This window comes from Protomyctophum bolini (assembly GCF_963924005.1).
Source record: "Protomyctophum bolini genome assembly, chromosome: 13".
Taxonomy (NCBI): domain Eukaryota; kingdom Metazoa; phylum Chordata; class Actinopteri; order Myctophiformes; family Myctophidae; genus Protomyctophum; species Protomyctophum bolini.
In genome coordinates, this window is record NC_137874.1 from 6836619 (window position 1) to 6851937 (window position 15319).

Genomic DNA, 15319 nt, shown 5'->3' on the forward strand with positions numbered 1-15319 from the left:
GAAATGCAACGGCTATGCAATTTCTGGATCCTGCACGGATATTTTAACTTTATGTGAGCTATGTGTGCCATGACGCCACGCTGGTAATCGTGAGGCTTAGCTGAGAAAAATAATGTGTGGGGTGAGCGCCGAACTCAAAACCATTTTTGAGTATAAGCATGCTAGACTTTAAGCTTAAGCTGAATGAGGCCTGCATGGCTGCGCTAGCCGATAGGCCATTCCTCCATAACGCCATTATGGAGGAATATTCTACGCTGCTTCGCGGGGCTTACACTCACAGTGGACAGTCTCTGTATTGAGTTTGTGCTTAAAATGTACTGTATTCCTACATTGAAAATATTTCAATCTATCAAACCTACGGGAATCCTCAACCGATACCCATCCGGGCAGATATCCCACTCGATAGTGACGAAATGCAACGCTATGCAATTTCTGGATCTGCACGGATATTTTAACTTTATGTGAGCTATGTGTGCCATGACGCCACGCTGGTAATCGTGAGGCTTATCTGGGAAAGTTATATGTGTGGGGTGAGCGCCGGACTCAAAACCATTTTTGAGAATAGGCATGCTAGACTTTAAGCTTAAGCTGAATGAGGCCTGCATGGCTGCGCTAGCCGATAGGCCATTCCTCCATAACGCCATTATGGAGGAATATTCTACGCTGCTTTCGCAGGGCTTACGTGTAGTGCAACCATTCACCGGTATTCCTCCACAGCATATGGAGGAATATTCTACGCTGCTTTCGCAGGGCTTACGTGTAGTGCAACCGTTCACCGGTATTCCTCCATAGCATATGGAGGAATATTCTATGCTGCTTTCGCAGGGCTTACGTGTAGTGCAACCATTCACCGGTATGCCGACGTCCTCTACGCCAGTATGAGGAAACGCCATCGGCATGCTCGCCGTTATGCCAACGTCCTCTACGCCAGTATGAGCAAACGCCATCGGCATGCTCGCCGTTATGCCAACGTCCTCTACGCCAGTATGAGGAAACGCCATCGGCATGCTCGCCGTTATGCCGACGTCCTCTATGCCATAATGAGGAAACTCCATCGGCATGCGCTGTTTCTCTAGAGCCACTATAAACATGAGCTTGAGGAGAAACTGAACTATAAGCCATTAGCTTGTAACGACCTGTAGGAACTTCACCCAGCGAAACAGATCTTACATGTAGTGCGACCATTCATGTTACCCCAACATCCCTCTAACGCCAGAGTGAGGAAACCACCATTACCCCGATGTTCCTTTAATGCCACTGTAGAGGAACATCAACGAACCATTATTAACATTAGCTTGTGAAATGCCACCAATTGAACTGCCCCCAGCGACCACCGTATATGCAAGGAAATAAGATTACCATCCCTGATCGAATACAGCACTTGCACTCATTACATTCTGAATAAACAACTGAAAGCTCTTCCGATTAGATGCACATGATGATTCATGGGCAGCTGAGGACCATTGGCCTGAGTTTCAGGTGGCGACTGATGCATCAGCGTGGCGGTAGAATCGGGAGTAGCCAGGGAATGAGCTGAGGAGACCGATAGCCGATTAAGCAGGGCTCACGCCACCTGAAGGAGTCCAGAACACAGCCAGAGCAGGTTGCCCGATGCAGAACTAAAGACACAAGCAGAGACAGAGTTACTTATACTTCATCCTGACTGAATGAATGAATTAAAGAGTGAATAGGGGATCCTAGCGCGGATCGGAAAACAGAGATCATGCTGAGGGTCGAGATCAGCAGGAGAGACTTCCCACACCGCGCAAGCCGAGATACCAATACTTAAAGAGAGAAGCCTTAGATCTTAATCCTAAACTATTTAAACACCCAAGTGATAGAGGCCCTTTATGAATAACTTACATAAGCGGCATATGCTCTTCATGCAGCCTTTGAGCAATTGATTATGAGCTTTAAAGAAGTTAAAATAAGCTTCATGTCATACAGACCCGAGAACTGTTCGAGACCACCCTCGTCCAGAACTAAGATGAGATACACTACTATGTCCCATGCAAGAAATCTATAATGCTGCAGGATTGACAGCACTGCAGCCTAAACGTGGGTGATGGTGATGGACTTACTTCTTCGCTAGATACTAGAACCATCACTTTCGAAGAAACCCCAACGGGCCCACACCGGCTGAAGAAGTATTGGTGAATCTCCTGACTGAGCGACCCAGGACATCTGTGATTGTGCTGAAAGAAAGCTTAGGACCAGAAGATCATCTGGGGGTCATGACCTGATGAACGGATGAGCCACAGATAACAGATAAAACATGATATGCTTTGAGAGAAAGCATGCCTAGATATGTGCCTGTCCTGAATAGCCACTTTTGTATAAAATATTAATTAGTATTAATAATTAATTAATATTATAAATTAATTTAACACAACGCTAAACAGCTTCTATGAAGAAGCAATGACAAAGGTTACGGTTGTTTGACAACATCTATGCAATTAACTATGAATTGATTACTGTCATGCCATTAGTTGCAATAACTAAGATGGGCAGAAAACAGCCTTGCCGAGTCATGAGGCCCGAGGGCAGGAGCCTAACTCTTGTTTCAGCAGAGTGAGCAGATTGATGTACACGTACAGCCCCTGGACGTGACACTAGTATGACGCAGGGACTTACTCCACTCCGACCATTGGTGCCGAGGATCGAAGGAGGCACTGGGTCCCATTTTATTTTTAGTCTTTGGAATGACCCAGCCGGTGATCGAGCCGCAACCTCCCAGTCCGGGTCTAACCACGAGGCCGCTGAGCTGGTACCAGAAAATGTAGGCTTACAGTAGGATTCCACCTGAAAAAGTAGCTACCAAGCAGCCACAAGAAAATCTGCCCCATCCCTACTAACTGCAACGTTGAATAGGTTAACAAGATATACTGGCCATCTTGCACTACTATAGACTACTTTAACGTTTAATGAGCACCATGAGCCAAACATTTGGATCCGTCGTCCTGATGACACGCTGCATGAGGTCACACAACTAACCAGGGGCAGCCTAGGAATCTGGAGGCTCGTTTCGAGACCAGATATGAGGCCTCCATGTATACCATGACATAATTATCCTGTTGGGTTAAGGTTAGGGTTAGGGTTACACTTGGTTACATTTTCCTAATGCTGTTACTCAATACTATAGTGGCACTGAGCGACATCAAATCGATTACTGATCTGAATACAACTGGCAGAGTACATTTCCCAGACTGCACCGGGGAAACCACAACCGATAGGTCGCACAAGCACTGCGACACAGAAGCCAAGCTTGCTGCGAACATAGACATAGTCTATGGCTGCCTTCCTTCAACCCAGATCCTCTCGCAGATAAGTGATGAATTAATGCTTAGGAGTTTCAATTTAGAGCTCCTGGCAGTGGATGTTAGCTGTGCAGAAATGAAGCGACACAGCAAGCTGCTAGCCTACCACCTTCTGAAACATCTTCAGTCCCACAAAGCAACTGCCATTACCTAATCTTACTCGAGGACTGATCAACAGAACATACAATATGAATCTGAGACATTTAAAGTGACGAATGGGCAATGGGACGCACGGTGACGGAACGCTATATACATATACGTATATTTAATCTGAACTTCTGACCTCAAAGAGAGTGAGGAGGGTATACGCTAGAGTGACTGGACCGACAGCTAGATAGGCTTGGGGGGCGGACGGAGGCAGCAGTTTGTTAAGCTTTTAGCTCTTCTCCAAGACAGCTCAACCCAGATAGTGAAGCTGAGACATGATAGAACGACAAAGGAAGCACTAATTAAATGCCCATTAAGAAATACATCCAAAATAACAGCTAGAAACAAATCTACGGAAGTAAATAAACTAGACAGAAGGCTATGACACTTGACATGAGATTACTGCAAATGCAATTTGCAATCTTAACCTACTTTAATATGACACTGCGCATGACTGAAATCCATTGAGATGAATTAACAATAACGTATGATACTGTCCTTGGAAACATGGAAAAAACTTTAAGATTAATAACGATGCCACGTATGAATTAATTGATGGGCAGAAAGCTCTTATACAGCTGCTGCTGCATAGAAGTATTAGTGTTAGCCAGGCATAAACTGAAGCATGATACATCACAGGGTGAAAAGGGTGCTAGCTTTAGCATTAGTTTAGCATGAACAACCCTCATGGCAATGAGGAACCTCAACAAACCACATGGCTACAAGCAGTATTAAAGCACCAAATCTATATAGAGATTGCCATTAAGGTAGTTAACTCACAGCAATACTTTCCAAGCACATATAGAAAGTGTTAGGTAATACTTGTTAATACTTTGGTAAGCAGAGTGTGACTGAAGTCTAGCTTCAAAATGAATGAAACTGTTAAGAGACACAACAGGCAGCTGAGTTGCCAGATCTTGAGAAAGAAAGCAACTAGGTGTAGAACCATCCCATGCCCGACTAGGACTCACCACATGAGAACTTAACTTACAATATATATACACCCCAATGACTATGCTTACTTGAACAACACATTTCATTGGACAAGGTCATTTGGGCCCCTGACCAAAACCAGAACAAACAATTGACTACAGAAAACAAGCCCAACGTTGCTTATAAAAGCACACGTGGCAACCACTGCACATGATTTGAGAACCCATAGCTGGAGGGGACAAACACTGCGCCTGAGCTGGCTTGGCAAACATCAGCTAAATGAAAACGTGGCTTTGACTGTAGACACATATACCACATACAATAGAAGGTGCAGCACTGTCTGCGCATCCGGCTTAATAACCAGAACAGGCTATTATGAAGCTTGTTGAAGCCACATGATAGAACTCAGCATCAGCAGAATCATATCAAACTCAATATTTTGCTGAGAAGCATAATTTAAGCAGCAGACGCAGTAGCTGCACCCGCAGACAGCAAAAGCAGTAGTAACAACCACGAGGAACAGAAAACATCACATGCAGCTGGAAACCATGAGCAGAGGAAGGCAGGAAGAGCATGGAGACTAGTGAGCTTAAGTAGCCTGCCCAGTTAGTCAGCTGACTGCCGCATCGGCGAATGACGTGTGAGACTTGTACACACGTATACTCCCACATAGTAATGCAGCATGTTAACCCCTCGAGCATAGCATGGGCCTTTGAGCATGGCAAGAACTTCCCTTGAGGTTGACTGACTGAACTGACTCCGCAAGCTGCGTTTGATTAATATCAGCAGTATCTTCTGGGGTACTAATTGTATCCACTAAGGTCTATTAGGATATTGTTCAAATGGGTCTGCCTGGCCAAGAATGTTACGGGTGATCATGGTATGGTAAAGTAAAGAGGGGGCATCTGTAGCCTCCAGGCCCCATTTAATGCATTTTACAATAATATGAGATGTACATTATTTTATTTTTTATAACACAAATGTGTTCATTTGATATTTGTGTAAAATGTGACCCTTCAGATGAACTGAATACTACAGAGACAAACGTAAACCAGTGTCAACCTTTTCCCCCTGACATGTAACTGAAATGGAGACGTGTATTGATGAATTATATGGGGTGCTTTTTCTTGCCGTCTAATCTTCATGGATCCTGCGGTGAGGAGAAGGCTTGTCTCCTCCTGCAAGACAGTATATCCACATAATAATGATCACTGAATGGACAGTATATACAGTACCAGACATACAAGTACCAAGCCTGCTGTTTGTCAACCTTCAGAGGGGACAGTCTGTTCACTGGCCACTCCTTGTGTGGTGATCTGTCGCCATTTTGGAGCTTCGAAGTCAGCCAGTGCTCACAACTGTTTCATCAGCTGGAAACAGCTTATTTTACCTAGTCATTTATTTGGAACTTTACATTTTTTATCACGAGGCAAATGCACAGTGGGAGGAAGTGGCTTCATATGGGATTGTTTCCAAACTGAAGGACAAATGTAGCAATGTTCTATAGCTGGTATACATTCAGGTATCCCTTCAAGGAAGACTGGTGAACTTTAAGAGCACTATCACCAATAGTTATTTAGGTACAGCACATCGTTGCCAAGGTGCAGTAAAGCAGGGTCTGTGTCATATATTATTGTAATGACATGTCTGTCATGTTTCCTTGATTTCCGCAGTTCCTTTCCTCTTTAAAAGGGAATTTTCCTCCTAAAATGTCCCAATATGTTTTCCCCTTTGTGTTGAGAGTTGAGATAATTAGCCCCCGGCGAAAGTATAAGATATTAATAACCCATGGCATCATTAAATGCATAAGTGTTGAAAGAACATGGTATAGACCGCATATTCCCATTTATTTGATATTAACAGATGCTAAAAGATAAATCTAAAATAGTAACGTTTTTTTTTCCTTTTCAAATCTTGATGAATTTTACTTGTAAAACATTTTAATAGTTTTCCCTTCATTGAAAAACCTGCAAAGCCCATTGCTGTATGCAAATACCCTATTAAATGATGAATTGCCTTAGAAGTTTGAAGATATTCAAACAGATTGACTAACAGCTGGTGAATCACTGTTAACAGCTTGTGTACGGTATTCTGATTATGGGTTAAGCCCCTGAATTGGGAATGACTGAGCTTTAGATGACTCACCCCTTCCTCACTCAGTGATATGACAGAGAGCCATCAGAGAGACACTGATTAGATTAAACGGTACAATTTTTTTGTCTGTGGTTATCTCGCTCTCCCAAGCAGTACACTGTAAAATCCTGTTAGTTTCACTCAGAGTGTATAAAATGCTTCCATTTGTGCACTTTGAGTTAAATTAACACCTTTGAAGGCATGTGATTTTAATCACATTTTAATCACTACTTTTATCTTGGAAAAAAGGCAGAGTAGTCATGTAATGTTTTGTATACAATTTTCCCAGGTTATGAACAAAACAGACAACAACCATTTCTGCAGTTGCAATGCAGGAAAAAAAACCTTGAATATATTGTAAAATAGAATGTACAAACATTTAGAATATATAGTTGTATATTTTATATGTCAAATAGATTACTCATGTGTCATTTTGTAAGATTATGAAGTGTCTTATTAGGGGAAGTGATACTTTCGTCTGAGTTCAAGTTGATGTTGCACAGTCAATTGTATGGCTTGGTCTTTCTTCTGTACACAGTACCATCAAAATAAGCTTTAATAAATTGTTTCAAAAGAAATTAATAAATATGTTTACATACTGACACCTTGTAGATTGTTATATTGAATAGTCAACCTCGATATTATGAAATATTTCCAAATAAAAATGTTCAAACATTTGCCATGAGAGAATTGCTTATCAAGTCAATATTTTTTTTTCTCAGCTGTCACAAATGTTATTTAAACATGCTCTCTGATCCAACTTTTTGGGACGAACAAATAATTAGAAAGAAGGAAAAACAACAACAAAAGTGTTGTACCACTTAACTATGACTATGTTAAGTGTCCATGACATGTCTTTTCTTGATTTTCTTTTTCATAGGCTACCGTTAACCATATGCACAAAAGCCACAGTAAAATGAAAGCCCATGAAAATTAGATGAGTGTGGCAGAGATGGTAGGGTAGGGATTTGATGTGTGTGTGTGTGTGTGTGTGTGTGTGTGCGTGCGTGCGTGCGTGCGTGCGTGCGTGCGTGCGTGCGTGCGTGCGTGCGTGCGTGCGTGCGTGCGTGCGTGGCCCATTCGGACAATGAGGCCTAATTTATATTTATTACTCTAAACCAGACATAAAGAAAACAGTGATCACCTTAATGAACAGATCAAGTCTCTCTTCAGCCGAGTCTAATGTACTGCAGTGTGTAAAATTGCAATGCATTATTAAATTGTGCTCCTCCAACTATAAGACTTCTAAATAAGAACGTCTTCATCACTCTTTTGGTGAACCGGAATAGAAATAAAAACGTGAATGACTCAAAATAACTTCTAACTGGATATTTTCCTTTCATACGATACGACTATAAGTACATTTCAGTAAATGTATATTATGTGTTGGTTTGTTATCTAACCTGAGCCATCTGCCATCGGCTGAATGAAGATCTGTCCAACAATAGACTCTTCTGCTCTTCTGAATCACGTTCTGGTCCACTGGAGGAAACTATTCTCCCTTGTCAGTCACGTAAGGCTGACCTTTGTGAAATTCTGTTATATATATATAATACAGTATTATCACACAGCACTGACACATATACCTCCTATATGACATCTTGTCTGGTTATAATCTTTTCCTTGTAAAAGCATTACAGCTTTATTATTACAACACAAATGTGACCAAACAGATTTGGCCAACTTGTCCCCAAAGGCATATAATGTAGTTCACTTGCAGCTTGCATTTAAGAGATGGAAATGTTAACAGCAATTACCCTTGTTTCCTTTAGTCTTCACTCTCAAAATGTTACGTCTGACCTATAAGAAGCACAATTGTTGCTTGAGACACATGTAGGCAGATACATATGTGCACACGCATGCACACGCACACGCTCACGCACACACGCACGCACGCACGCACACACACACACACACACACACACACACACACACACAAACACACACACACACACACACACACACACACACACACACACACACACACACACACACACACACACACACACACACACACACAGTGGCAAATAGCAGGGGTGCACTTTTCCTTGTTCATGGTTCTCACGTGGACTGGTATATCTAATGTGTGTTTGTGAACGTGTTGAATGACCGGTAACCTTTGGATCTGAAAGTGAGGATATACTGTAGGTGCAAAGGAAGCTTACCTCACAAGGCCTTATAAATAAATAAATAAAAACAATCTTTCTCTCTATACAAACTGATGGCCATCCCACTTTATCACAATAAAATACAATGACGGGTGTAATAATCATCTGCAGTTATAAATCGTAAAGCAGTGTGGTAGACTGCTTCAAGAGGCCTCAGCCTGGTGAACGAAGCACAAACAGACATTATTACAGGTTGAACAATATAGTCTTTCTACTAGCAAGAGAAAAACAAGACTTCATTGTTTCTGTATAGGAAACCAATCTGTCCTCTTAATCATGTTTTGGTTACGTTGGGGAACTGCCCATAAGTTCGACAACCTGTTAGGCTACGTGGCCGGTTAAGGCTGATGTTAGGGTTAGCGATCTACGTGGCCGGTTAAGACTGATGTCAGGGTTAGCGATCTACGTGGTCGGTTAAGACTGAGGTTAGGGTTCGGGTTAGGGATAGTGTTAGTAATCGGTCGGTCTAACAGGAGGTCGGAACAATGTCATGTATTGTTAGCCTCCAAATGGACCTTAAAGGAATGGGTGACATAAAACTTGTATGTCACCCATTCCTGAAGGGTATAGGCCTAATGGGATGAGAGATTCTCAGCAACATAGTCATAGTTAAATGTTTTCATTCTGTGGTCGTCCATTTGAGGCTGTGGCCTTTTAGAATAGCTCTGATTCAGGGTACAATAATATTATAGCTTTTGAGGTACAACACTGTTCCTACATGCAGTCACTGGTATCACTGTATACTGTGTACAAGGCTCATTCCATAAAACAAGTGACAACCATTGCACCACTATGGTCTGCAACGTCAAAGCATGCGATGCTCCATAATTATGCAACATAGGCCTAAAATAGTCTTTTGGTAACTGTCTGATTTCTGGACAATCCCCCTTTGACACTCCATTCCCTTATGGGTCCTCTGCGATATACACATGCCAAGTTTGAATTAAGTTGATTACGGTAGTTCTCGCGTTCACTGGAATTCCCCGAGATGTGTGGGCTGCAGGGGACACATGCATACGTTGCACCTATCTATATATGGTTATGTCTGAGTCATAGTGATGGGGCAGTGTATATATATATATATATCTCCATATATGGGCATAAACAGGACACAGACACACATGCACTCATGCAGAGAACAAAACACAGGTTTCCAATGCACACGGTTACTTTAATAAACGGGCTGCCGACGCGACAACAACCACAGGATGTCCGGTAAAGAATTGAAAACGGCACTAAAGAGTGCCAGAGAGGCCATTAAGAATAAAGAATTCAAAGAGGCTCTTAAACACTGCAAAGTCGTTTTGAAACTCGAGAAGAACAATTACAATGCGTGGGTGTTCACTGGCCTGGCGACAAGCGAGCTGGAGCAGCCAGACCAGGCACAGACTGCGTACAGGAAGGCTATTGAACTGGAACCTGAACAGCTACTGGCATGGCAGGGGTTGGCCAATCTGTACGAGAAGACTGACCAATGGGATTTAAAAGCAGACCTACCTGACGTCTACCAGAGGCTCAGTGAGCTGTATGCCAGCACAGACAGAAACAAATGTTATGATGTGATCCAGAAATTGTCAGACATCTATCAGTCGGACAAAGAATATTTAAAGTTGGCTAAAGTCTGCCGACAGCGTATTGAACTGAAGGAAGAGGAGGCTGTGGAGAAGAACGTGTTACTGGACCTGTGGAAGCAGGTCATCTGTCTGCTCTCGGACGGCACAGAGTCTGAGAAGCAGGACAACGAAACGCAACAGCATCTAATCACGGCCTTTGAAAGGGCCGTGCTTCTCACCAACCCTGTGCCAGGAGAGGACCACAGGAAGCTCTCAGTCGACTTTGTCAAATGTCTGTCAAAACTGTCACACGAAGATGCCAAAATGAAAGAGGCGTGTGAGCACATGCTGTCCCTCTATCCAACTCTCAGTTATCCTCTGGAGGTCCTCTGCTCCAACTATCTAAAAACCGGTGTCCTCAGTGAGGAGTCAAGCCACTGTTTTGCACGGCTCCTGGAAATGGTCCCGGACAGTGGTTTAGGTCATCTAGGTCTGGGTATCAAAGCTCTACAGGAGGGCAAATACATAGATGCCGTTAAGAAGCTGACACAAGGGTTAAAACAAATAGGTTCCAGCACAGGCTGGTACAGCCTGGGTCTGGCCCAGCTCAGAATGCACAGCTACTCAGATTGTGCCACATCCTGCGCCCAAGGTCTGACTTTGTGCATGTCTGGAGATGAGAAACTGAGGCTCAGCCTCCTGAGGCTGAGGGTTGAGGCCTTGGCGAGGAGCATGAATGAGAAGGCTGCAAACCAGGCTCTGGAGATACTCACGGAGATCCCAGGTGCTGAAAATGATTCTGTTCTGATGGTCTTTAAAGGAAGAGCGTATCTGATCATAGGACAGGTGGACCGCGCTCTCCAGATATCATCTGAGCTGCTGGCATCTGACCCTAATTTGTCCCAGGGCTTGGCGCTAAGAGGACTTGCCCAGTCAGCCCAGAATCAGCATCAGTTGGCAGAGCAGAGTTTCGTGCAGGCAGCAGCCCAGGGCCCAGATTGTGGGGAATACTATTTTCTCTTAGGACAGCTCTACTGGGACATGGGAGGAGAGACTCGTCAAGACAGGACCAAGGCTCACATGCACTTTCTGAAGGCAGCAAAGCGGGACTCCCATCTTGGTTCCGTGTTCCGCTACCTTGGACATTACTACCGTGAGGTGGCTAAGGACCGTGGCCGAGCACAAGGCTGCTATGAGAAGGCCTTTGAATTGGACAACAGCGATGCTGAGGCAGGGGCTGCCGCTGTGGACCTCAGTATGGAACAAGGGGACATGGACACGGCCTTGGCAATGCTTCAGTCAGTGTTACAGAAAGCCTCTCCAGGCTCGGCCAAGTGGGCCTGGATGAGAAGTGGCCTTTACCACCTAAAGGTTGGACAGCACCCACAGGCCATTGCCCATCTGCAGGCAGCTCTGAGGGAAGACCCAGTTGACTGGGTGTGTTGGGAGTGTTTGGGTGACGCCTACCTGAACCGCAGGAGCTTCACGGCAGCCATGAAGGCCTTTGGCAAGGCCCACCAGCTCCACCCTTCCTCCATCTACAGTGTCTACCAGGCAGCTGCAATCAAACAGACCATGGGCAAATTCAAAGAGGCTGCTGCAGAGTACCTGCAGATCACAGCCCGAGAGGACTATGTCCCTGCTCTCAAAGGTCTAGGGGAGTGTCTGTTGGAACTGGCTAAAGGTATGATAGAAGATTGCAGAGATGAAGGGGCGATTGACTTCATCCAACAGGCTATAAAAAACCTCTTCAGAGCAGTGGAACTGCGTCCAGACCTGTCCTGTTTGTGGAAGCTGCTTGGAGATGCTTGCACCACCGTTGGAACCATGTCTCCAAACAGAGCCAAAGTTCTAGTGCCTGGACCGTTGGCCGGTTTAGAACCCACCACTCAGAGCCACAGTCTTAACCAGGCCCAGACACTCAAGGTTGGGGAGAGGTTTTATGGCCGTGCCCTGAAGTTAATGCCTGAGGCTGCTAGCCTTTGGTATGCCCTGGGGCTATCCTACTTCCACCAGGCCAACTTATCCTGCCCTGCAGAGGAGGGAAGCTCTCTGCTGGAGAAGGCCCAGCAGTGTGTGAAAAAGGCAATTATGATGGACAGTGGGAACCACAGCTATTGGAATACTTTTGGAGTGATTGCCATGAACAAAGGAGTCGAGAACTTTTCCCTGGCTCAGCATTGCTTAATCAAATCCATTCAAGCAGAGGCTAATAATGTGGTCGCCTGGACAAATCTTGGTGCCCTGTATCTGAAGAAGGAAAGTATTGAGCTTTCACACGAGGCCTTCAAGATTTCCCAGTCCTTGGAGCCCCTTTATGTCAATTGCTGGATTGGACAGGCCCTGATAGCAGAGACAGTGGGAAACCATGATGCCATGGATCTCTTTAGGCACACCACGGAGCTCAGCACACATGCAGAGGGGGTGAAAGGCTATGCCTACTGGGTATGTTCTACTTTGCTTGACAAGAGCAACAGAGACTCTGAGCTGTATCGCTACAATATTGTCCAGATGAATGCTGTCACTTCAGCTCAGGTGGCTCTAAGCAAGTACACAGAGAGAATCCAGTGTGATCCCGATTCCTTCATTATGCTGGGATACCTAAATGAGCATCTGCAGCTGAAGATGCAAGCTGTGCAGGCCTACCAGAGGGCTGTGGAACTGCTTCAATCAACATCTCCTTCAGAAAAACTGTCTTTTGCTCTAGGCAGCTATGGCCGTGCATTATGCACCTTGGGTCAATGGGAAGACGCGGTGCGTGTGTACTCATCCACGCCACTGCAGGACCTCTGTGATCTGACTGGCCTGGCTCTGGCCTTCTGCAGGGCAGGGCTCATCCCACAGAGCACTGATGCGTATGAGCGTGCCCTGGCGGTGGCATCAAGTGAGAAGGAGAAGGCATACGTCTTGACAGCGCAGGCGCTGCTGCAGAACAGGCAGGGTAACCTGGACGCTGCTAAAACCCTGCTCTTCAAATGCTCCATGTTAAAGGAGCCCGTCCCAGAGTCTCTACTGTGCCTCTGCGCTCTTGGTGTGGTCCACCGTGACGCTACGCTAGCCACTGCAGCTCTGACAGAGCTGCTGAAACTGGGAATGGCCACAGGAGATGCCGTGGAGCAGCAATGTCTGCTCACATGTGCCCTTTTGAGCCTGCAGGGTAACTACAGTGCTGTTCAGAGGGAGGCATCCAGAGCCGTACATAGCACTCCAGGCAACCCATCTCTATGGGCCCTCCTGTCTAGGCTGGTCCCAAAGTACTGCCCCGGCAAAGCTAATGGTGGAGCGATGGCCGGCCACGTGGCCAGTCTTTCTAGTGTAACGCAAGGAAAGAGGGCATTGTTATACCGTGGCCTAAACCAGCTGGCCAGTGGGAGACACTCCAGAGAAGACAGGCACAGGAATGCACTGAAGACCATGCAAAGAGCTGTGCTGATGTGTCCTGATGACCCTGCGGCGTGGGCGGGATTAATGGCTGCCTGTCACACAGAAAACACTAGCTGTTTCCTCTACGGCTCTGCTCCTTGCAGAGAAGGACTGGAGCTGACCCTGATGTCAGTGGTCTCCGACAAAGTGCGTGACGTGGAAGAGTTGGAGCGCCCCCTAGCACAGGCTCTGGAAGGCTGGGTACTGCAACAGGCAGTGACAGGTCTCACCTTGGGAGGACAGCTTGACCAAGCTGAGGCCCTCTGCTCACAGGTGCTGAACGTGTCTCCAGAACATCCAGCAGTAGTGCTGCTGCTCAGACAGGTGCAGTGTCAGCGCCTCCTTGTGGCTGAAGGTGGCACCGCACTACCAAAGGCTGTACTTGAACAGCTCAGTAGCACTGTCATGGCTAACCCCAACCACTTAGGAGCTTGGCATTGGCTTGCAGAGGTTTATCGTACCCAGGGACTTCTGTCCCAAGCTGTGACGGCGTACAGGCAGAGTCTGCAGCTGGCCTCGCAGCTCGGCGTGTACAGTAGCCAGATGTCCAGCCTGCTCAGACTGGCTTTGCTGGCCCTGAGACCCTGCATGGCTGGTGTTCCTGCTAATGACTGGAAAGACGTTGTGCTTGAGGCCACGACCGAGGCGCTGAAGTTGGGATCCTCCCCCGTGGTGGTCCTCTTCCGGGCTCTGATTCAGTTTACCACTAAGATGGCCGCTAGGGAAACCGGGTGTCTGCTGGGGCGCCTGGTGTACATGTCCTCCCAGGACTGCCCTGTGTCAGTGGGCCAGGTGGCCAGGTGGTACCTCCTCAGACACCTTCATGCCAAAAATGACCAGGAGTTGATGGATACTCTCTTGGAACATGCCAAAATGAAGAGAGACCACCGACTGCTAGAGTTCCATTCGCTGCTTACATCCCCTTCCTTGTCCTGAGGTTCAGACAGACCCAACACAAGATGAAACACCCATCTGTATTCACACTGCATGTGAAATTAATTATTGACGCCCCTGTCTGTGTGTGTATACGTCTTTCCGTCTGTTTCCTATAGCTATATCTCCAGCGCAGTTGGCCCGGTTGATTTTTGGAAAACACAATTCATGAATGCAGCGTCCAATCGCTGTGGAAGGCGTATAGAAGGAATTGTATACCCTTTTCACATTGGCCTATTATAGGGCCACCAGGAGGCCACAATAACCTACCTGACCTGGCGGAGACCTGTGCTCCGAGGAGCACCTTTTCTAGTCTACACATTATAAGGTGAGTCCTCCTCACTGGTGATGGAGTTTAAGAAAGGAAACCAAATAAAAAAACCCAGATGAGATGACATTCTATGGAATTGAATTTCAAGCATTTCAAACCAAATAAGACCCAGATGAGATGACATTCTATGGAATTTCGAGCATTGATTTTCTAAGACAAGGCAGTACACTGCCCTGGGTACAGCATCCACCATCCATCCTTAAACTATTTGAATTTAGATAAGTCACAATCACATAAGCTTCTGAACATATTGTAGTATGATACTAAACAGAAATGGGCATTCAAAACATTTAAGAAACCAGGAACTTTTGTTTCTCTCCTTATATTTAAATAAAAGTCACACCCGTGTGAAGTGAGGGGCGTTCTTATCATCATACATCA

The 15319-nt window shown here is 45.6% G+C and overlaps 1 protein-coding gene across 1 annotated transcript; it reads left to right on the forward strand.

The window, feature by feature from the left end:
* Positions 1-9906: 9906 nt before the first annotated feature.
* Positions 9907-14610, forward strand: LOC308327494 (superkiller complex protein 3-like; the record flags this gene model as incomplete). Its single annotated transcript, XM_080781015.1, has 1 exon — positions 9907-14610. One exon carries the CDS (start codon positions 9907-9909, stop codon positions 14608-14610), a length of 4704 nt encoding a protein of 1567 aa, XP_080637141.1.
* Positions 14611-15319: the final 709 nt, after the last annotated feature.